Here is a 24,986-nt window from a genome sequence, read left to right on the forward strand (position 1 = left end):
ACAGGAAGGCAGAAAGGAGAAGGAGGGAGATAAGATACGTGTCTTCAGATATCTTCTGCTCATTGACTGTCTCACAATGAAAGCTGAGGAAGCTGAACTCTGCTTCCCACAACTCATCAACACCTCATGCAAGAAACGTGTGGGATCTAACTCTGAGGCCCTTCTAATTTATATTTTACTGTCCTGCATCTCTCTGCTCACTGTGATTCTCAACCTGCTGGTCATCATCTCCATCTCCCACTTCAGGCAGGGATAATATCTAAGCTGATATGTTGCTGTATTCTGATATTTTTGTGTTTTCAAGACTTGTTTAAAATATGCAATGTTCTTAATCTAGCAGCTTTATTAGGGATGATGATGTTGGTAATGTTCACAGTGATGCTGTTCTCTCCCTCCAGGCAGCTCCACACTCCCACCAACCTCCTCCTTCTCTCTCTGGCTGTTTCTGATTTCCTTGTTGGTCTTCTAGTGATGCCATTTCAGATCCTTTTAGCAGAACCGTGTTGGCTGCTAGGTGACCTTATGTGTGCTTTGTTTTTTTTGGTAGCATTTATCACACTTTGTTCATCTGTAGTAAACATGGTGCTGATATCAGTCGACCGTTATGTGGCCATCTGTGACCCTCTGCGTTACTCCACCAAAGTCACTGAAAACAGAATTAAACTCTGTGTCCTGCTATCTTGGCTTTATTGTGTTTTCTACAGCTTCACTATTTTATTCGACAACCTAAAACAGCCAGGCAGGTTTATCTCCTGCTATGGTGAATGTGTGATTAATGTCATTGGAGCTGTCGACCTTGTTCTAAGCTTCATCATCCCCATCTCAGCCATCATCGTTCTGTATGTGAGGGTGTTTGTGGTGGCTGTGTCTCAGGCTCGTTCCATGCGCTCCCATGTTGCAGCTGTTAAACTGCAGCGTTCACTGACTGTGACTGTTCAGAGGTCAGAGCTGAAAGCAGCCAGGACTCTGGGTGTAGTAGTTGCTGTATTCCTCATGTGCTCTTGTCCATATTATGGTGTGTCTCTCTCTGGTTATGAGCTCACAATGGCTTCTTCAACTAACATTTTCATGAATCTTCTTTCATTATTAAACTCCTGCTTGAACCCTATGATTTATGTGTTTTTATATCCCTGGTTCAGAAAATCTGTCAAACTCATTGTCACTTTTAAAATATTGCAGCCTCGCTCCTCTCAGGCCAACATCCTGTAGATTACGCAGTTAACTGGCTTCATCTGGTACAGAAATTTTTTTATGTACTGTGAAAACCTTTATCACGAACAGGAGAAATGCTATTTCCATTTATATGCTGTAAATTTACATGACTATTAATCAGCTTTCTAAACGTGTTTACCTTGTATTCTACCTTTACTCTCTTTGTGTTTTAGATGTTTCTGTGCACATGTTCTTATCCCATCTGAATGAACAGTTAAGTTTTATTATTCCTGTTTGAAACCTGTAAAATGTTTAACCAGAACAAACCGAGTGTGTGGTGGAATTTCTTTCCATAAAGAGGCTAATGAAAGAGTTGTCTTTTGTGTGATTTATTATAAATATGAAGGAAAATAAAAATGATGGGAAAAGCAAATCAAAAGGAGGAGGAGGAAGGAGCGCTAAGTCTCAACAGACAGAGAGACACAACTCTCTGGGTTTGGGAGCTAGAGTCCAGAGTCTATCAGGCAGAGACAACAATTGAACAATCTAGGTGAAATGGCAAATACATAAAACAGAAATAAGACAAAACATGAGATATTAATTGCAGAACACAAGTCATAAATCATATCATAACCACATAGAATAAGAAGAAGAAACAAATTTTCCATTACCAGAGTTATGTCACTTTTATAATATTTTCATTGTAGAAAAACAATATACATCAAGAAAGTCAGGAACATGGAGATTTGAAAAGTTACAGTAAATTTGTTAAAATGCCCACTTAGGCCAGCATGACTATTTTTTTGCAAAATGCATTAAAACTTAGAAAAACACAGAAATCAACGTCTGATCAGCCTACACCTGCTTCTTACTGTGCAATGTGCTGTGTTTACAAGCAAGCGTTTTTGTTTCACAGCCGTTGTAAACCTAAAAGCTTTAGGACATGAGTAGTGAATGTTGCATCATCGTTTATGAAAACATCAGCTGAAGATGAAAAGAAAGGGAGAGGGGAGGAGGATTGCTGTTAATGGGAATGAAGGACTGGAGGGGTGGAAGTCTTTAAAATGCTGCAACACCAGTTTGTCCAACCATCCTGCCTGTGCTCTGTTGTTGCTTGTTGTTGTTGCTGTGCTTTTCTCTCTCTCTCTCCCCTCACCCCAACCGGTCGAGGCAGATGGCCGCCCACATCCAGCCTGGTTCTGCTGGAAGTTTCTTCCTCGTTAGAGAGGGGGTTCCTCTCCACTGCTGTCAAATTGTAATATATTAAATTAAATTCAATTTTATTTATATAGTGCCAATCACAACAAAGTTACCGTATTTTTCGCCGTATAAGACGCACTTTTTTCCCCCCAAAACCGCAGAGATCCGCGGAGCGGAGCGCGGTCACCGCCATAGGAAGGGCCGCGGCTTCGGTCTAGCTCCGGAGCCGTCGGCCATCTTTGTACGGCCGGCGGTGCGCGCTGATGTCATCACGCCCTCTGCTCGTCGATCCTACCATAGCGCGGATCGTCAGCAGCAGGTGAGGAGCGGCGATGCTATCTTACTCGCTATTCTTGCTAATGTGGGGGCAGTGTTATTGGCTATTACGGTATTACTGACGTGGGGGCAATGTTGCACTGGAACAGTGAGGGTGATGACGAGTGGGGGGCAATGGTGGACTTTACAGTGATGAGTGGGGGCAAAAACAAAACGTACCGGTATGTTTTTTTTTTTTTACTGATCCGAAAAAGATCCGATCTGTGACTCCTGATCCGTGGAACGATCTGAACCGTGAGTTATTTCACTTTCACTGTTTACTGACTTTACTGACTGTTCATGTTACATGTTTGGCATACAATTGTTCTTAAACTGCTGTTAACTTTTATACAGTTGATATAAAGTATTTGATTACAATATTTGGTTCAGAATCTTTTTTTTCTAGATTTTCCTTGTTTAGAATTGGGTGCGTCTTATATGGCGAAAAATACGGTACCCCAAGGCACTTTACAAAGTAAGGTTTAAGACCTTACACAATTAAACCCAACAAATCCCACATACAGCAAGCAAAAAAAAAAGCTTGTTTCCTGTAGATCTGATGGATCACCAGTTATGGCTGGACCAGAGCCAACCTCTAGGTCCCCAAAAGACCTCACGGTGTGTTAGGATCTAGGATTTTGAAGCTGTTTAATAATGCGACAGGTAACAGGCAAGAGTCATACACAGGCATGCAGATAAGGTAGTGCAGACATGGTTCAGGCAAGCAATAACCAAAACACAAGTGTCATGGAAAAAGAATCAGAACTGGAAATAAGGTTTGGTACAGGGTAAACTTATTTGCGAAAATGCTGGATTGCTGAGTCATGGACAACAGACAATCTGGCAATGAGCTGGGGCTTAAATACAAGTTAAGGTGACTAAATGAACACAGCTGAGTCACATGACTAATGATGGCATACTTTGTATGCACTGTGTTCATATACAACTCCTATAGACTGCTGCAGACATGTATACACGTATTTATGTACTATAAGGGACGATCTGTAGGAGAGAGGAATTGTACAGATCTCCGGTGGCGTTCTGTGGAGCACTTAATAATGATAAGCCTCTGGCTCCTCTGTCCAGCCATCACGCTGTTTAGGGGTTCGGGAGGTGTTGTCTAAGATAGAGAGGGGTTTAACGAGCATACTAGTAAATTCTGCACTGTTGTTTAACCAGAACAAAGTTATGGCACTTTTATAATAATATTTTCATTATCATATATCTATATCTGTTTCTATAGATTAATAGATAGCTATCAGGAAAGGCATAGGACAATGCACACAATTTCAAAAGTTAACTGTTTTAAAATGCACTTTTAATTAATTTATTTTTTTTAGAATTAGGTCAAAATTACTTATTTCTGCAAGATGCAATAAAACTGACAACACAGAAAACCAAAAGAAATGATGTTGGAAAAGCTCCCACCTGCCTCCTACTGTCACCTCAGACAGTGAGGAGACATTAGTCGGAAAAATAAACTCCTAAAAGAAAGGTGTAACCAGTAAGAAAATGGCAACCCAGCAGTGCATCATGCTAAATTTACAGGCAGGTATTTTTGTTTCACAGCCGTTGTGAACCTAAAAGCTTTAGTAAATCATTGGTGAATGTTACATCATTAACTTCTGAAAACTAACATCATGATGATGAAAAGAAATCGTGAGAGGGTGAGAGGAGGATTAGTGTCGGGGGAATTAAGAACGGGGTGTTAAAATGCTGCAACAGCAATTTGTACATAATTTACCGCCAAGGGAATGGATTTACTCCCTATGGCGTCAAAGGTTTAGTTGAACCTTATTTTTGCAACATAAACCTTCAGCTTTTGTGAATTAAACTCAGAAACAGTCAGGATTTATTGTACTTGTGAGTCAAGGCTAAGAAATCAGCTCTAACAAAGTGGTCAAATTAAACTGGGATGTGTTCAAGGGTTACAGTAGATCACGCTGCCATTCAGACTGACTGCTTCCAAGTCAGACACCAAACTTACTAACAAACTAAGTTTACTGATTAGTAAAAAAACTGGTCCACACGGGTCACGGGCTTCAAATCATCAAGTAATCAAAATGTAAGTGTCAGGTCAGTTCTGCTGGTGCTGGTAATGCATATACAGTAGACTGCGTAGTTGATCATAGAAAGCTTTGACTTTGTCCTTTAACTGGACAGTACTGTAGGTTCAAGTATGGACCCAGAAGATGAACCAGAGAACCAAGGTCCAATGCAGGGTTTTATTCCAGATAGTGGAACAGGACAGAGATAAGACTGAGTGGTGGTGGCTGGAATGTGGGAGCTCAGACAAACCAGTGCAGCCATAATGACTAAATGTTCAGAGGCCTTATGTACAAAGGGTACTTACGCACAAAAACCTGTCGTAAGTACGAATCTACGCCAATGTTCAGATGTATCAATAACTACGTAAATTTGCTTAAGTCTATGGTAGCTCCCTGGTTTGCATAAGTACTTTTCTACAGCTATTGGTCCTTTGGTGACGCTAAGAGTGTGATGACGGCAGGTTTAGTTCCGGTTGGGGTTTTGTTTTGATGGGGTTAGTTCCGGTTGGGGCAGAGTTTTGATTGTTGGGATTAGTTTCACCTGTTATGAGTGGGTATTTATTCTCCCAGTTTTCCCCTGATCCCTCGTCGGATCGTCGTCGTTAACCACGGGATCACTGACCAGGGCTGCTCTACCGTCTTTCGGTTCAGGAAGTTAGAGATCGACGAGTTGGCCGTGAGTTTTGTTTTTTTTGATTCATCAGGCGACCAGCGGTCACGATTGCCAACGCGTTTTTTTTGTCACGGAGACCTTTGTGGATTGTTGTTGGTGGGATTTCTTAGTTTGATTATTTGTGATCTGGATGCCAAATGCCCAGGACTGTATAAAGATTGCGCAGGCGAAAGTTTATTTGAGACTGTGTGGCTGCGTTAGCCGGGAGCGTCGCATACTGTTTTATCCATAGAACCAAGTGTGGAATCCGTTCGTCAGATGTTGCTCTACGAAGAAAAACCTGGACACCAAGTCATCCGTTGTTACCCTGCTGGGTGCTACCCAGCTGCGGCCTCAACCTGAATCATCTGACCCGCTTCATTCACCGGAACGCACACTTCTTCACCATAATCTCCTCCACGGCTTCATTCCGCTCATTCTACGCCGACAAACCTTATAACCGCCACCCGCCTACTAACCTGTGCTTCAGTTTCCGTAAGTGAGATTATTGTTTTACTTCATCTGCCTGCAGTCCGTATAGTGATTAATCACGCATCCCTTTTTTCTCCTTAGCGGAGACGCGGCGGTGTGGACGTTCTCGCGCAGCTCTTTTTGTTTTGTAAACCGAGAAATAAATTGTTTAAAAAGGAAACGAGTCGATTCTGCAGTTTATTCTTGGAGTCCTTATTCGAGCGTGACCCGCTCGCTGAGTAAATCGTGACAAAGAGGTGAAACAGGGAAATGGTTAATCAGGTGAAAACGATCGTTAGACATCACACCAGAGAACAATGATAAACAATGCATACAGTCACACGTTGTGCAATTAGATGAGAGGATATAAAAATCTGAACAAAATGGTGCAAACATATTTTCGATAGCCATGTTAGATAACTTGTTAGAGGTTCAGTTAGAGGATCTATTAGATGCGTCTGTTGTTGCACTTTTTAAGGTTCCAACCATGGGGGCATCCAGAAGGCGCTGCAGACCGGTCGAGTATTTGCCAGTGGGCCCTGAGCTGAGCCATGCCAGCTGTATGGGATGCAATCATCGCTATGTCAGCAAGGCATCAAGTTCCCATATGATGCAGTCAATCAGAGCAACATTAAAGCGCAGTTTGCAGACATCGAGAGCTGGTTTATCTGATGTGATTGGACCCATCAACTGAACACATCGCTATAAAAGCACCGTCACAGGACGAATTGACACATGTCAACAGAGAACATTTTTATTTCACCAATGTACAAATTATCTGTGACACGCAAATGCAGCTACAGTCAGCAACATTGTGTTAAGGGGCCTGGTTCAAGGATGATCCATTCATTTTGACGAACATCATTGTTGGGATCAGATTTGAAGCTGGTATCAGATTGGTGGCTTCTTGGTCAGTAAATAATTTAACCGCCTGAATATTAATTCCTGTTGCGCATAGTACCTACTGTATGCACCCCCATAGTACTTCCTGTCTTTAGCGTCAACACTAGTGGGTGGTTTAATGTAAACACTTCCTATTAGTTGCCGAACACAGGTGAGGAGGTTTGCTTCTCCTCAGCCTGTTTTAATGACACTATGGTGGTTTTGCTTAACGTCCACCTTTAAGTCAGATCACATTTATTTTTTTTTTTTCCACTACTTTGCGGAACCTACAGCATTAACACCTGCACACATGGTCCGACTCAGTGTACTGTGCAGCCGCGGACCATATTGAAATTAATTAACATATTTTTATAGAGGTGTGTCACGGGAGGAGACTGCTACTAATTCACCTGGGCTTAATTCTACATTTATTGGGATGTAAAGGAAACATGCGTAGATTTGTGCTTAGTAGAGGTTGATACATCCAGATTTTTTTCTACTTAGGCAGTTTTCTGGATTTTAACTTATGCAAACTTTAGTTGGAAATATACACAGGTTCTTGTACATGAGGCTACAGGTAATGAGGAGTGAGAGAGCAGATAAAATAGAGCAACTGTACAGCAGGAAAGGGGGAGGGAGGAGGGGATTAAAAACACATCTTCAGACGTATTCGGCTCACTGACTATCTGACGATGGAAGCTGAGGAAGCTGAACTCTGCTTCCCACAACTCATCAACACCTCATGCAAGAAACGTGTAGGCTCTAACTCTGAGACCCTTCTCATTTATATTCTGCTGTCCTGCGTCTCTCGCTCACTGTGGCTCTCAACCTGCTGGTCATCGTCTCCATCTCTCACTTCAGGCAGGGATGATATCTAAGTTGATATGTTGCTTTACTGAATGTGACATTATATATAGTGTTCATAAGACTTGGGTAAACTATGCAATTTTCTAAATATAACAGCTTTAGTGGTGATAATGCCATTTATAATGCTCATAGTGATGCTGTTCTCTCCCACCAGGCAGCTACAAACTCCCACCAACCTCCTCCTCCTCTCATTGGCTGTCTCTGATTTCCTTGTTGGTCTCCTAGTGATGCCATTTCATATCCTCTTAGCAGGACCGTGTTGGCTCCTGGGTGACCTGATGTGTGCTCTGTTTTTTTTGGTAGCATTTATCACACTTTGTTCATCCATAGCAAACATGGTGCTGATATCTGTCGACCGTTATGTGGCCATCTGTGATCCTCTGCATTATTTCACCAATGTTACTGAAAACAAAGTTAGACTCTGTGTGCTCCTGTCTTGGCTTTACTGTGTTTTCTACAGCTTTGTGATGTTATATGATATCCTGAAACAACCAGGCAGATTTAACTCCTGCTTTGGAGAGTGTGCAATTAGCGTAAACGGAGCTGTTGACCTTGTTTTAGCCTTCGTCCTCCCCATCTCAGCCATCATCATCCTGTATGTGAGGGTGTTTGTGGTGGCTGTGTCTCAGGCTCGTTCCATGCGCTCCCATGTTACAGCTGTTAAACAGCAGCGTTCAATGACTGTAACAGTTCAGAGGTCAGAGCTGAAAGCAGCCAGAACTCTGGGTATCGTTGTTGCTGTGTTTCTAATGTGTTACTGTCCATATTATGGGGTTTCTCTTTCTGGTTATGAGCTCATGATGGCCTCTTCAACTAACATTTTCATGAATTTCCTTCTATTACTGAACTCCTGTCTTAACCCTCTGATTTATGTTTTTTTCTATCCCTGGTTTAGACAATCTATAAAACTCATTGTTTCTTTTGAGATACTGCAGCCTCGCTCCTCTCAGACCAATGTCCTGTAGAGAAAAGAGTCAAATGACTTTGTGAGAAGGGAAAGAGTATTTTTTTTTATAAAACTCTGCAGAAGTGAATATCTAAAGTAAAGTGAAAATTATATTTGTTTTGTTGATTTTGCTTTCATATTGAGTGTATGTACTCTTTGTTTTTTTGGTTTGGTTTCTTCTTTGTTTCAGATGTTTTTGTGCAACTTTTGTGCTAGTTCTTTTCATTAAACATCAGCTCAAATATAAATCATCTTCATCATTTTTTCCCATTTAAATACATTCTAATGTTGTTCGACCAGAATAACCCCAGAGTTATGCCACTTTTTAAAGATTATTGTAGTAAAGTACTGTTGTACTGTAGGTGTAAAACAAATTTGATCTCCTGGGGAGTTTACTGATTAGTAATAAAACTAGTCGACACAATTAGAAACACAAGGTTATTATGCTAGGCTGCTCTTTGACGACTTTAGCTCTGCGTTTAACTGCCGGGTTGACTGTCAGAAAAGTTGATGGGCATAGGAATTCCTCACACCAACTGCTGTTGGAGACTTTCTCTCAGAGATACAGAATACAGAGTCAAACTGGTCCTTCATCTCTCCACAGCCCTGAGATTAAACACCGGTTTCCCATAAGGTCATGTGCCAAGTGCTCTGCTGTAAACCTTATACACGTATGATTGCAGTCCATTTACAAAGCAGTGAGTGTGTGAAGATGATGCCAAGCTTTTAGTATCCACCGTAGATGTGCATATAGACGAAGACCTCAAATGGAGCTCACACACTGCAGAGGTTATGCAAAGGCCCAACAGCGTCTTCACTTTCCTGAGGATGCTCAGGATGGTTCAAAACCTATCATTTTCATCAATATTCCCATATTTCCACAAACTTTGTGTCATTTGTCACAAATTCTAAGATTTTATTTGATTTAAATTTTAATCAAGTTTTCATTGTCATCTAGAAACCAACACTATCATTCTCAGAAAAAAATGTCTAGGTTAGCATCAATAAAATTAGTTTTTTTTTCAACTTTCAATATTGGATTAGAAATCAAATGCACTTTTAAAAAACAAGTTTTTTTATCTTAACTCTAAAAATCACAAGCAAATATTTAGACCTCCTTCCTTTTGATACATGGATTCAACCTATGAGTCAACTGTGCTTTGTCTGTTGGTTACAGCAGAAAACAAGTCAGCAAATAACCCAAGAGTTAAAAGCTACAAAAACAGAATGATTGTATATCGAGTGTGGCCCTTCAAATATTTGCATAAAGCAAACTCATTTTATTGCAGATAATCTGAAGTTACAAACAAAAGCATATAAAACAATAAAAAAATCCAAAAACAAGCAAAGAACCAAACTATATACTGTACTGTATACACTGAATTCATTAGCACCTTTTATAACTCTTAGAAAGAAACATCTGTTTGTTTCTTTGTTTGTTAAATGAGACTTCCACAGAGCATGATTAGGTTAAATACTGTAAATGAAAGAAAAAGTCATGTATAGTCACAAAATAATCCCATGTAAATTGTTGTATTTGTATGGAAGAGATCTCTTGAAAATCGCAATAATAATAACAATAATAATAATAATACCCTTCTAAAAACTCCAATTAGGATAACGAGATACTAAAATTTAGCATTTCAATAATCCAATATTTCTAGGAAAATTACTAATAGAATGACATTTTGTAAACCCTCTGGAGGAAACAAACATAACACAAATTAACCCTATAAAGTTTCAGCAAATCCCAATAACATGATTCAGAAATGATAGAGTATGAATACTCTATATTCACATTCAGTTAGTAATCATAAATAAACCACCAGGACTGTCTAGTTGGAACCCCTTGGTGTAAGGGCAGACAAGGTGGGGTGAGGTGTCAAACAATGGCACCTTGGCTCAGAGATTCAAATAAAATCTCTTTAGATGTTATCTGTTCCGGTAAACATCCACATTAACCAGTATCTGGTTGTAAGATACCTGCTTTATCATTATCATTATTACATTATCATTACTCAGGAAAGGAAATGCACTACAGAGAAACTTGGTTATCCATCTATACCCATTCATATATATATTGGATGGGTATAAATGGACTGCACCATTAACCTGAAACCCGGCGCAGTTCCATCGAAGGGATGTTTGTTCCAACTATCCCCAAAGGAGAGAGGTGCCTAAAGGAATACCTGGATGGGGCCCTGGTGGCGGGGCTAATTCGGCTTTTGACCTTTCTGGCGGGAGCGAGATTCTTCTTCGTGGAGAAGAAGGACGGGAACCTCAGGACATCGTGCATCGACTACCGGGGGTTGAATGGGGTCACAGTTCGAGACTCCTACCTGCTTCCCTATTAGCCTCAGCGTTTGAGGTGCTAGCGGGAACTTGCATCTTCACCAAACTGGATCTTTGTAATGCCTAGCATCTGGTTCGTATCAGGGAGGGGGGCGAATGGAAGACCGCTTTCAACACCCCTAATGGCCACTTCGAGTACTTGGTCATGCCATTTGGTCTTACCAACGCGCCAGCGGTGTTCCAGAGACTGGTAAACAAGGCACACCACAGAGCTGGCGGGACGTTCAGCGCTTCTTGGGCTTTGCAAACTTCTATTCCAGTCTCATTTACATCAGCTGTTGGTAATCACTTATTAAGATAGGTATTTAACATCCAGTACTCACCTCAGATGTCCGCAAGATGGTCGTTGATTCACATCCGTTTTCCAGCATTTCTTGTTTGTGTTCTAGTTGCCATTCTTGCCTGTTCCTGACCTTGTTTGTAGCAGCTTGTTTGTAGCAGCTGGGCCGGTTCAAGAGCATGAACCGGCCAGGCAGGGGACGCGATTCGATCTCACCATAAGCTGAATCCAAAAATTACCAGAACACCACAGATGCACTAGATCCTTCCTCATCAGGTTTTGACAAAGTCGTGATATCACTGTACTCCTAATGAAGCAGGATCACCTTTAAGGGGATTCTGTAAGTGACCCAACGGTAGCGAGCTGACTGACCTGTGATTCCTTTAGCGATTGCCAAACGGAATGTGTCGTAAAGTAATTGACAGTTGTCAGCAACGAGACAGGCTTTGGCTAAATAATTGTAAATCATTGTTACTTTGATTAATGTTAACAACGTGGGTCTCTGTGTGTGTCAAAACACAATCGGAATCTTTCAAGAGTCACAAATGTTTGTCGATGTTGCGCTTCAAATGCTCTTGGGTGTTTTAGTGTAAATTTTTTAATGTGGAGAAAAGGTGATTGAGTAAATCTGTATATTGCAAATGTGTTTTACCGACTTACGGAAACGAAACACCACATAAAAAGATGTTATTCAATGTTAATTTTACTATGGAAGTTTTTCAGATTCAAAATCCAATTCACAATACATTTGTCAATTGGGAATTCAATATGCAATTTGGTCATGTAATTTAGAAAATGCATTTGACATTTCACAATTTAATATTAAAAGTTTTATTAATTAAAATTTTAGATAAAATCTTAATAAATTGAATTTCGTATTGTCATGGTTTTTTGTGTTTATTTAAAAGGGAATGCATTTTGCAATTGACAAAAAGTTAATTTACAAAATTAATAAAACTGGGTATTGAATTGCCAGTTTTAATATTGAATTGAAAAATGTGAAATGCATTTTCAAATTACATGACCAAATTGCATATTGAATTTCCAAATGCAAAATGCATTTTCAAATTGAACGACGATTTTGCATATTGAATTGCCAATTGACAAATGTATTGTGAATTGGATTTTGAGTCAGAAAAACGTCCATATTTTACACATGAATAATGAATTGCACTTCATGCATGGACCGTAAACAATCTAGTCTACTTCAGCACCAGAGCCACACAATGTGAAAGCGCCGTTTATAACGGACATTTTTGTCCATACCACAAACAATACGGTAAATTATTTGCATAAAAACGCTGCAGGTCTTCTTTAACGTTCCCCCATTAAACATAACACAAGAAATATTAGATGTGGTTTTAACTGAATGTATTTGGCCAATAAAACCATGTCAGCCATTGTATTGTCCAGTCAAAAAAATCATAGATTTACTGATAGTCTGATTTTTTTTTTATTCCTTTATTGTCGTCAAACCAACGTTGGAGCTGGATGGATAAACTAACATACACTGCAAAACCTAATAAAAACACAATGGACCGTAAATGCGCTGTATCTAGTTAGTATAATCGATTAACACAGTTTATGTGATTAAGCACAAAATACTGTAGCTCTCCGATGAAACTGACTTGTTACCGCATTAAACCATCGGCTTTCGTGCGTATCACTTTGCTTGACGGAATGTGATAAGGCCATAATTAGACTATTTAACACTACACACAGACAGACACAGGCAAATAAAAAACATTCTCAGACTTTACAGTCAGTATTTACAACCCAGCAGTTGTCAAATCTGCGCAACATAAAACTGGATTCAGATGCGTCGCAGTTTGACAGACACTAAGAGCAACCACTGCAGGTAGGAAGTTGCTGCTACACCCCATCTCCTCCGAACCGTACTGGGTGACGCAGCAAACATAATGGCAATGTTCCTGATTCACATGTTAGACAGCACAAAAGTCCTTACTGCTCCATTTGGAATTTTAAGACGGGGACAGCCAACAGAATGGTTCCTCTTATATTATGCATGGACACAAAGCTCAATTTATAGTATGTAATGGTTGAAAATGGCATCCTCAATGTGAACACATAAAAAAAGCAAAAACATACAGCGCATTTAAAAAAATATCACCTAAACAACTCAAAACAGTATCTGCTGGTAAATGATATCTCTCTACTAAATCTGCTAAAGTAAGCAGGACTTCACTCATGTCCGCCATCTCTAACCACACAATCTCACAGGTAAGGGGGAAAAGGAATCGATGTGAAGAGATCAGCAATGGGTGTGCAGGTCCCACCCACCAGCACTGATTGACAGACAAAGTCATTCTGCTGTAAAACAGCATTGGGAAAAAAGGGCATTATGCAATAAAATACTTTGGAAAAAACGACATTTTGAAATAAAAAACTTCTGGATTAAAATAAAAAGGCAGATGTAATAATTTGTATTATTATCAAAATAATTATTATGAAATACATTTTCATAATGAGCAAATTTTATAGCATAATGAAACATATTTCATAATAAGCTTGAAAATGTTTGTGATTATTTCATAATTTCATGGTCAGATTACATAATTGTCTCTCATTTATTTATATAAGTATTTATTTCATAATGTCCTATTAATTTATTTATTATTGAACACTTTGGAGTTCCATACCATAGTAGTTTGTTTGTTTTCTTAATTAACTTTTTCCTCTATATTATTATTAAATGCATTTTTGTCACCCATCCTTAACTCTTTTTAACTTCAGGCTAAACTATCCCACTAAACACAGATGACGAGGACATGGTACAAACCTCATAGGAAAGGCACAGGACATCAAAGAAACAAAACACTCCACTCTTAAAAACTCCTCTGTGTAACTTTGCGGTGTAGCTTCCAGCTTACGACCAACGACACACCAGCAATCACTGCAAACAAAAGCAGGGCTATACTAAGTACTTCATCAACCTAATTACACACAGAGCCCAGACAGGAAACGATGTCATCAGAACCCAAACCAAGTAGGACGTGGAAAACACAAAACAAGAGCGCTTCATGCAGCATGAAGGGCCAAATGCCACAGAACCCCCCACCAATGGCTGGCTTCCAATGTCATGAATATTCAGTTTTACACTCAGCAAATATTTAACATTAAAATTCAACATATAGATATATTATTTAGATTTACATTTAACATTTATTGTTACATTCACTTTCCCCTTTAACATTCGGCACCGCATACAGCCTCGCATCCTTGCATCCTAACCAAACAACTCTAAACATGCTGGTGAACTTCCCAAACCTTATGAGGTCATCTCTAGCAGTTCGTCAGAAATAAAGGGGGGAACGCCCGAGAGCGTAACTCTGTTAGTTGGCACAAAAGGGGCGCAACGCTAACAAACTTGTCACCTATCACTACGCCACTTTCCACCACTTGGTGTACTAACCACTCTTCTCCTACGAACGCCACCGCTGCTCTTCTCACACAAACCATATGTAATATTGACAACTTAATAATAATATATAATAATAATAATAAGTCAACTTGTTCTCCAATAGCCAGGAGACCTCGTTCCACCAAAAAAATGGGATCGGCCACGAGGCGAACCCTATCTCGCCGTTAACAATGTAACCGCAAGATAATCAAAAGTAATATTACCTTAATGTGAGAAAGAATAGAAATGAAATAATCCCAGAAGGTTCAGATCTCAGTGAACAACTCCACATGCTCAGCAGACTCCACACTTGCTCAAACACCCAGGGTCCCACCACACTCTTACAGTAGCATGCACTGCAGAGGAGAGGAGAGGAGGGGAAGAGGAGGAGGAGGGAGATAAAAGACGTATTCCGCTCACTGACTATCTGACAATGGAAGCTGAGGAAGCTGAACTCTGCTTCCCACAACTCATCAACACCTCATGCAAGAAACGTGTAGGCTCTAACTCTGAGACCCTTCTCATTTATATTCTACTGTCCTGCATCTCTCTGCTCACTGTGGCTCTCAACCTGTTGGTCATCGTCTCCATCTCCCACTTCAGGCAGGGATGATATCTAAGCTCTGCTGATATGTTGATATATTGATTCTAATATTCAGTATATTGTATATGTTTTATAAAACTTGTTTAAAATGTGCACTTTTCTTAATCATCACCACGGGTGATGATGCAGTTTATAATATGATGCTGTTCTTTTCCTCCAGGCAGCTCCACACTCCCACCAACCTCCTCCTCCTCTCTCTGGCTGTCTCTGATTTTCTCGTTGGTCTCATTGTGATGCCGCTTCAGATCCTATCAACAGAGCCCTGCTGGCTCCTGGGTGACCTGATGTGTGCTCTCTCTTATTACTCTCTTATAGCATTTATCACACTTGTTGCATCAATAGTAAACATGGTGCTGATATCAATCGACCGTTATGTGGCCATCTGTGATCCTCTGCGTTACTCCACCAACGTTACTGAAGACAAAGTTAAACTCTGTGTGCTCCTGTCTTGGCTTTATTGTGTTTTCTACAGCTTTGTTATGTTATTTGATATCCTGAAACAACCAGGCAGGTTTAACTCGAGATTTAACATAACCTGCTCTGAAGCAGGTTATGTTTAGAAAGTAAGTTGCTATGGTTACTCTGAAAGTAACCTCTGTTTTTGGAACCGAAAGCTGAGGTTAACCACTAACTTACCCTCAAACTTACCTGGTACTGTATGTCACCTAACCTGCTTTCTGGACAACACCCCTGGTGTGAGTACTGGTGACAATACCAAGGCTGATTACAGATTGGTGGCAGCTGGAGTCTAATGACTGGAAGTAAAATGAAAGTTAAACCTGATGTGACAAGAAACAAGAAACGGATGTACACAAAATAAAACAGGAAATGAATATACAAAACCCTGGATTGTGACAGTCTCTTTTTGTAGCATTTATTACGCTTTATGCATTTGTAGTGAACGGTTTGTCCTGGTCTGACAGCAATTGTTGCTGTAGCAAATTCAAATTATTAATAGTTTGATATTAATGCAGAAAAATTAATATTCCTCGAAGTTGGGGCATCTGGTTTGTTTTAAAGCTTAAAACACGCTTGTATCAATCTAGTTGACGCCAGATGGAAAACTCAATGAGTTGCTAGTTATGAATAGCAATAACAACTTTTTGCGATAAAACCAAATCAGTCTCTAATGTTGTGAATTCTTGTCGTAGTTCAGTGACCTCTGTTTAAATCTGAAGAACAATGCACACAAAACCAGATCCCTTTTAAAGGAAACACCTGCACACATGAAAGTAGAGAGCACAGGCACCAACGCCAAAGCGGTCCCTGGCCCACTTCTGGGCTGCCAGAGAAAGGGACAGGGACAGGAATGGTCACTTCTGGGCTCCCAGGGACAGGAGTTGCCTCTTCCTGGCCAACAGGAACTACAGTAGAATGGCCTCCTCTGGATCAACGGGAACTGAGAACAAAACCTGGCTTGACTGGGCAGCAGCCAAAACAACTGTATCACGGATATGGTGGACCCACATGCACAGCTCGAAGACAGACAGGTACATGAATCAGGTATAATGGCAAGAATCTTGGTCAATATTCCAATATTCCAGGCAGAGGTTGGTACACAGATAGGCGATCTGCAGAGGTACAGGTATGAACCAGGCGAAGTCATGGTACAGTACATAGGTTCACAGGTTTGCCAACAGATTTTTCAACTCAGACACACCAGTGCAGCCATAATGACTAAACATTCAGGAGATGAGGAGTGGGAGGGGAGGAAAGAGAGAGAGCCTGAAAGGCAGGAGAGGAGAAGGAGGGAAGAGAGATAAAACACTTCTTCAGACTTCTTCTGCTCACTGACTGACAATGGAAGCTGTTGAAGCTGATCTCTGCTTCCCACAAACTCATCAACACCTCGTGCAAGAAACGTGTGGGCGCTAACTCAGAGGCCCTTCTCATTTTTATTCTACTGTCCTGCGTCTCTCTGCTCACTGTAGTTCTTAACCTGCTGGTCATCGTCTCCATCTCCCACTTCAGGCAGGGATGATATCTAATATATCTATATCTAATAACTATCTATGTTGCCTGGGTTGATTAAATTACATTACATTCGTTACGTTTTGTAAGACTTGTTAAAATGTGCAATTTTCTTAGTTACAGCTTTAGTGTTGATTATGCAGTTTCTAATGTTCACAGTGATGCTGTTCTCTCCCTCCAGGCAGCTCCACACTCCCACCAACCTCCTCCTTCTCTCTCTGGCTGTGTCAGATTTCCTTGTTGGTCTCATTGTGATGCCGTTTCAAATCCTCCTAGCAGAACCATGTTGGGTCTTTGGTGACCTGATGTGTGCTCTGTTTTTTTTTTGTAGCATTTATTACACTGTATGGCTTCTGTAGCGAACATGGTGCTGATATCAGTCGACCGTTATGTGGCCATCTGTGATCCTCTGCGTTATTTTACCAATGTTACTGAAGACAAAGTTAAACTCTGCATTCTCCTGTCTTGGCTTTACTGTGTTTTCTGCAGCTTTGTGATGTCATATGATATCCTGAAACAACCAGGCAGATTTAACTCCTGCTATGGAGAATGTGTAATTAATATGAATGGAGCTGTAGACATTGTGTTAGGCTTCATCCTCCCCATCTCAGCCATCATCATCCTGTATGTGAGGGTGTTTGTGGTGGCTGTGTCTCAGGCTCGTTCCATGCGCTCCCACGTTGCAGCTGTTAAATTGCAAGCGCTCACTGACTGTGAACGTTCAGAGGTCAGAGCTGAAAGCAGCCAGGACTCTGGGTATCGTTGTTGTTGTGTTTCTCATGTGCTTCTGTCCATATTATTGTGTTTCTCTCTCTGGTTATAAGCTCACAATCGCTTCTTCAACTAACGTTTCCTGAATTTCCTGTTATTACTGAACTCCTCCTTGAACCCTCTGATCTACGTCTTTTTCTATCCCTGGTTCAGACAATCTGTGAAACTCATTGTTACTCTTGAGATATTGCAGCCTCACTCCTCTCAGACCAACGTCCTGTAGAGAAAAGTATCAAATGACTCCATCTGGGAAGGGAAAGATTATTTCTTTTATTAATCTCTATAGAAGTGTTTTTGTTGGTTTTGCAACATTTTTGAATGTGTTAACCTTGTATTGTACAGTACTTAATTGCCATATGTTCCCTCTTTAAGTTGTAGACCTTTGCAAACACTAACAGTTCAGCCTTCTAATATTTCAATTTAAATAGAGTGAAATGAAAAACCAGTTATGTCACTTTTTTAAAAAAGTCTGTTAATTTTATACAAATCTGATATCCTGGGATCTAGTAGGAACATTTTACTATGCCACACTAAGTTTACTGTTTAATAATAAAAACTTTTCCACACAGTATATACAGTAATACATTATGACACAAAATAACGTAAAATAGAAATTCATTTCTGGCTACTCATCTATATGTTTTTTTTAGTTAAAAAAAATCAATGAATTTGCGCATTTGCTATCTAATATGTGGAAAAACCTGGGGTGCAGTAGCATCAAGCAAAGTCTGATACTGAAAACCACACAAAATGAGCTGATATGTGCGTGACCCCATATCTGTTTCACAGCTTGTCACCAGTACAATGTAAGAAAACAGACAGATTTGTTTTGCATCTCCAGGTTGGGAGAAGAGCCATTTGCACGGCACTGATGCCTGACTAATAAAGATACTTTTACCAGTTGTGGATTAATTACAGTTTTGACTTGTTATAAATACATTACAGACATCTGTAATATAAAACATATATGAGAAACATATCTATCTTATAGATGCTTGCTATGTTATAAAGCTTTGACATATTGAAACAACCAGCCCATTTAACCTGCAGATAAGCAGCTTGGTGATCACGTGATCATGTGTCGACACCTTGCTCGCATTGGTCACGTGATTTTCTGGTCGAATTTCCACATCTGCTTCTGGTTCATGCTTTACTGTGCTGTGTTTGTTCAAAAAGTCACTTACTGTACATAGGAAGGCAGGTCAGGTAAAGTAGGTTTGAGCGAGATGAGATGCATGCACAGATCTTGAAGCATGGTCAGCAGGGTTCTTCTCTGTATGGCAGAGATGGGAAGTTTTGTTCTTTTAACTTACTTGGAGCTTAAATTCTTGAACATTAAAGTGAACAAATAATTTGAGTCATTTTACAGCAGGCGGCACTGTAGCCCTCTTGTGGGCACTGTAAAAATGGTCGCAATGGTTCTCAAATACTACATACTGAAAACAATATGGTTTGCTTCAGCATACAAATTATATACACAAATGGCATAAGCAGTTCAAACCATGTGAAAACCTAGGAAAGGAAATACACATCACATTAAAGTGACTTATGTCTGGTGTCAGGCACTTGGTAGCGGTGACACATGACAAATAAACGAATGAATGATCCATAAGGATCTGAATGATCAAATCTCAAAAGAACTGGTGCTTGCCGCTCACAGTTAATGTGTTATATACATAATGACACTAGACACTGTACACTGTACAAGAATGAAAGACAAAAAAATGTAGAGTGGTAGCAGTTCAAAGTGACTAGCGTTTTTCCTGCAGTACCGTCGCGTCGCCACAGTGCAGCCGGTGCATCGCTGACTAAAGAGTTTTAAATCCTGCAGTCGGCTGAAAGAAATCAGGACGCTAGTGTCATTTTAATGACTAGGTGGCGCAGCGTTAATTAGAAGCCTCCAATGCACTACAGCGTAACTGAGGTCCCACTGTTCATTTCTACCTGCACACATATGGTACACCAAACCTATTTTACTATTACGTTTTTACTATTAAGTATCTGTTGTGTGCTCAAACGTGGGGGGTATGAAAGGCAAAAACTTGCTATCAAATAAATATTGCCAAATTCAGATAGCATCCATGACCATCCTTTTAAAAGATAATGCCCTTGTCCTCCGGTAGTCCAGTGGTTAAGCTGAGTGGCTGTTGTCTTAGTTTATTTAGCGTAAGTTCGATTTCTTGTTATTGCTCCAACTATGCAATTTTTTTCTGAACAACGTAGTTGTCTAAGATGGCTTAGTTATTTTATGTTCACTGCAAAGTTACAGTATAATTGTTCTGTCTAAAAAGCCTCTGCTTTTAATTTTTAATCGAAGCTCATTCGTGGAGGGGTCGCGGGGCAGCAGTCTTAGCAGAGAGCCCCAGACTGTCGCTGGAATGAAACACTAGATCGGATGAAATGTGATGTGTTTCGTACTCAGATGACTTGGATCTGAGTACGACCAAGCTTTTGTTTGTCTCATGTTTGCATAAGTCGCAAAGGCAAACTTCACCCCCCCCATACTTTATAGAGGCGCATAGACATGCTAATGTGTTGCTACTACTCGATCAGCAGGTGAGAAATACCTCAGCTCTGGGACAAAGCTCTATGGGAGACTGAGCAGCATCGGGCGGCGTGATCAGCTCCAGGTCTAAGACTCATTAATGCAGCAAGTACAGTAGTTTGTTCTACTGTACATATGTTTACTCTGAAAAAGTAAACATATGTACATACATATGCACAAATATGCAGTGCATTTTAAATTGAAATTACTATTATTAATATTTATTACATTTATTGTAAACGCAGTAATAATTGCACAATTTGAACTGGCGATGATTTGCGCTTCTCCCATAATAATCATGGATAATCAAGGAATAAACTGCAGTTCACAGATTTTATTCAAGGAAGGTTTGATAAATATTCAGTGTGTTTTTCTACTAAACTGTCTGCCAAGGTAATTGCATTATCAAATGAATGCGCCTGTGGTTTGATCTCAGTTACAGCAGCTGTTTGAAGCAGGGAAAAGTGAGTTGCCTGTCCTTGTTGATGCCTTGACAATGTTTTATCGTCTGTAAACAGCGCTGCTTCTTAACCACTAGGCCACCTAAGACTTGAAAAGTGGCTGTTCTACAAGAGGCTCTATGGCACATTCAACTACAATGTTGTAGGACCAAAAGTGTGAGTCAATCGCCATCTACAGGCCAAAAGGACGTAACCCACTCCCTCGCACAGTGCTGACAAGGTGCTGACACGTCGGACACGAAAGCAAACCACGGTGGGGGCTGACACTTTTAACTGCTGCCACTGTATGTGGGGCGTCAGGTGACAAACAAATGAATGTCGGCTATCATTAATTTCCTTGTTTCTCAATTCAAACAGCCCCGTAGCTAAGCTACAGCTGTAACTTGACAAAATATTGGGGAACCTCTCTAATTGCTGAAACCGTGAGTCTTCTAGGATTTATGGAGCTGCATGGGACTTTTACAGCCTCTCCCATGCTTTAACTGAGGCTAATGTGGGGTTATTAACATGGATTTTGCCAGTGTGTTTTACCAGTTCATTTGAGTATTTTCCTAGCCACTAAGTCATGGCGTCCACTTTCTGGGCTGATGTGAGTTTGAGACCATTGAATGCACAGGAAAATGAAGAATACCAGAAAAAATAATTTTCAGTCAATCATATTGGTACAGCCCTGAATTTACCAAGCTTCTTCATGGCTAGATAGACTGCCATGGGTGGTGGTTCTGGCTGTCTGGCAGATGATATTGTGGTGTGTATGGTGATGCATTGCCATCCATGTTGGGGCTTGGTATCTTCCTCTTATGTAAGCTGTCACCTTTGTGCATCCTTAATTTGTGTGTAGGATTTGGCTGGCTGTTCTCTTTTGCAGGTGAAGGAAGTTTTTTTCTTTTAAATCTGTATGAGATGGGATGCTTGCAGACAGGTTTGGGGGAGGTGATTGGGGGATTGGGGTTGTTTTGTCAATCTACATATTGCTCCTCATTGACCCTTTCTGAGACAGGTTCGCAGGGTTTTATCTAAAACCAGCAGTTCTCCAGCATTCTCTAATACAAATGCTTCTGCTGTAGCTGCATCAGCCTCTCTCTGTAGATTCAGGACTTAACTCTAACCTTTTACAGCTAATTGTGAGGCTTTCGGCCTCTCTGCTAGTGTTCTCGTACATTTTGTTGAAACACTGACTAAACATGTAGCTGACTGGAAGTCAAATGAATTGATTGAATTAATTTGCTTCATTTTAAATTAAATGTGTTTACCTTTTATTATACCTGTGATATTTATTCTGTGCTCATTTTTGGAGTCCATGGAATATGCACAAACCTTTCTGCCATTAAACATCAGATTGATTGAGACCTTTTTTTCTGTATTATCCTAGTTTCTAATGTCATGTGAATAGAACAACCCTGGGACTTTGTAATTTTGTCACTTTTGAAATCATACTTTATACTTGAACAAACCGACACATCAAAAGGTCATGGGACAATGGACACAGATAGCTCAAAGCTATAATGTTCTAAAATGCACAATAGGCCACATTTTGTTGCAACATAAAACCATGATCACCTCGCATTGCAGCTATAGCTATGGTAACAGCTAAATCATCATCAAGACTAAAATTAGCTGATGACAGAAAGAAGGTGAGGGAGAGGAGGATCAGAGGGAGTGACAGGCAGGAGGGGCGAGGAGGACAGGGATAAATCAGCTGTACAGCTTTTTTGCTTTTGATGATGGAGACACTGGAGGAGCCTGGACTCTGCTTCCCACAGCTCTTCAACGCCTCCTGCCGAAAGCATACAACACCTCGCTCTGAGACACTGTTCATTTATATTCTGCTTTCCTCCATGTCTGTGCTCACTGTGACTCTGAACCTGCTGGTCATCATCTCCATCTCACACTTCAGGCACAGAGGAAATGTTTATTTATATGTTGTTGTTGTTTGAGTAATCTTTATTACATTAGTTTCTTCTGATCATTGTCTCCTGGTTGTTTTTTTAACATCCGCTTCTACTTTACAATATCAAGTATTTGTTCTCTCCCTCCAGGCAGCTCCACACTCCCACCAACGTCATCCTCCTCTCTCTGGGTGTCTCGGACCTCCTTGTGGGCCTCATCGTGATGCCCTTTCAGATCCTATTAACAGAACCTTGTTGGTTCCTGGGTGACTTGGTGTGTGTTGTGTTTTTCTTTTTTGGCTTTATCACTATTCCTGCCTCAATATTAAACATGGTGCTGATCTCTGTCGATCGCTATGTGGCCATTTGTAACCCTCTGCATCACCCCACAAAAATCACTCAAAGGCGAGTTCAAGTCTGTGTTGTCCTGTGTTGGGTTTTCTGTGTTTCATACAGCTTTGTGATTCTATATGACAACCTGAAGCAACCAGGCAGATTTAACTCCTGCTATGGACAATGTGTGATTAATATAAATGGAGCTGTAGACATTGTGATAAGCTTCATCATCCCCATCTCAGCCATCATCATCTTGTATGTGAGGGTGTTTGTTGTGGGCTGTGTCCCAGGCTCGTTCCATGCGCTCCCACGTTGTAGCTGTTAAACTGCAGCGTTCACTGACTGTGACTGTTCAGAGGTCAGAGCTAAAAGCAGCCAGGACTCTGGGTGTGGTTGTTGCTGTGTTTCTCATGTGTTTCTGTCCATATTATTGTGTTTCTCTCTCTGGTTATAAGCTCACAATCGCTTCTTCTACTAACGTTTTCATTAATTTCCTGTTATTACTGAACTCTTGTCTTAACCCTCTTATCTATGTCTTTTTTTATTCCTGGTTTAGAAAAACTGTGAAACTCATTGTTACTCTTAAGATACTGCAGCCTCACTCCTCTCAGACCCACGTCCTGTAGAGAAAAGAGTCGAATGACTTAATCTGGGAGTGGAAAGTTATATTTTAAAATGTATTTACCTTGTATTGCACCTGTGATATTTATTCTCTTTTATTTTGTGATATCTATTCTCTGGCGTTTATGGGATGTGCACAAACCTTTCTGCCATTACACATCAGATTGATTGAAATCTTTCTTCTTTATTATTCCCGTTTCTAATGTCTTTTAGCCAGAACAATCCCAGAGCTGTGTCATTTTGTCACTTTTAAAATCATAAATTCAATCATATGTCATTTTATAGTACAGTAGAACTAACCTACTTTATACACCTATACATCAACATGTTTTAAAATGCACCTTTAAAATTGAGAATGAGGCCAAAACTACACATTTTGATGCAACATCACCTCACATTATTATTGCCGTTCATGCCTTTTCAGCATGTCTTTGCCTGTTGCACATATTTGCAGATATAGCCATTCTAGTGGGTGAATATCAGCTTCAGAATCTGTTCAAATGTGTGATTTATGCTTTTAAGGGTAAACTGGAGTCAGGTGCTTCAAATCATCATCCATTCATATACTGTACGGAGTATCAGCTGATGAGTGTGGCAATTGGCCCTTTACGTCACCAGGGGGTGGTCTTGTTTTGTTTGGTTCCAGTGTCTTCTTGTTTTATTGTTTTGAGCATTACGAAATTTTTTATTTTGTCCACTTAAGTGATGTAGCTCTTCATCTCAGCTTATCTCGTATGCCTGACTCGGCTGCTTCTCGTTTGTCCTGTCTGGATGGACTCAGGGTATGGTTCGTCGTCCGCACTGGTGGCCTCGCCTCCGTCGCCATTAGCTGCTACGATGGTGTTGCCTCCTCTGCTGTGAGCCGCCATAGTGGTTCTGTGGGCCAAATCAGCCTCAGTGTACAGGACACTATCGGCTGCTGCAGGCTCCAGGAGGAGTCCTGTACCGTCATGGGTCTCCCAGTGACTTGAGTCCTTGGTCTTACTGTAGCAGTGATTTTGAGTTTAAACATTGTCCTGAGCTTTGTCCTGCCATGCAATGAGTTTATGTTTAGCCTTATCAGTTACCTGTTAACGATTTGTTATATTTATTACCCTGCATTAGCAGTGGTCTTGGTGTAGGTCTTCTTTTGTTAAATAAACATTATCATACCAGTGTGTGTATGGGTCATGGTGTCTGTCTGTGGCCAACTCAGGAGTTAC

General features: G+C 40.5%; 2 protein-coding genes, 1 long non-coding RNA gene and 1 pseudogene across 8 annotated transcripts in view; 3 read left to right on the plus strand and 1 right to left on the minus strand.

Moving 5' to 3' along the window:
* Window positions 1-15,117, minus strand: part of LOC129604312 (uncharacterized) — a 52,745-nt gene extending 37,628 nt beyond the window's left edge. For 2 of the 6 annotated variants that reach the window (XM_055510148.1, XM_055510147.1), the window contains exon 1: window positions 14,811-15,032. The gene's annotated coding sequence lies outside the window, so the exon portion shown is untranslated. Of the gene's footprint in view, window positions 1-13,965; window positions 14,080-14,810 lie in introns of all 6 variants that reach the window. The other 4 variants (XM_055510144.1, XM_055510145.1, XM_055510146.1 and 1 more) reach the window with 4 other exon arrangements.
* Window positions 7-1,209, plus strand: LOC129604334 (trace amine-associated receptor 1-like). The gene is made up of 2 exons (XM_055510276.1): window positions 7-246; window positions 399-1,209. Exons 1-2 carry the CDS (start codon window positions 77-79, stop codon window positions 1,207-1,209), a joined length of 981 nt encoding a protein of 326 aa, XP_055366251.1. The 5' UTR covers window positions 7-76.
* On the plus strand, window positions 2,694-8,597 carry LOC129604313 (uncharacterized). Its single transcript, XR_008695108.1, has 2 exons — window positions 2,694-2,922; window positions 7,742-8,597. It is a non-coding gene; the product is annotated as an uncharacterized LOC129604313 (long non-coding RNA).
* Window positions 15,118-22,662: 7,545 nt separating the features above from the next.
* On the plus strand, window positions 22,663-24,899 carry LOC114859262 (trace amine-associated receptor 13c-like; annotated as a pseudogene).
* The last annotated feature ends 87 nt before the right edge of the window (window positions 24,900-24,986 follow it).

The sequence above is a fragment of the Betta splendens genome, chromosome 7, assembly GCF_900634795.4.
Source record: "Betta splendens chromosome 7, fBetSpl5.4, whole genome shotgun sequence".
Classification (NCBI taxonomy): Eukaryota; Metazoa; Chordata; class Actinopteri; order Anabantiformes; family Osphronemidae; genus Betta; species Betta splendens.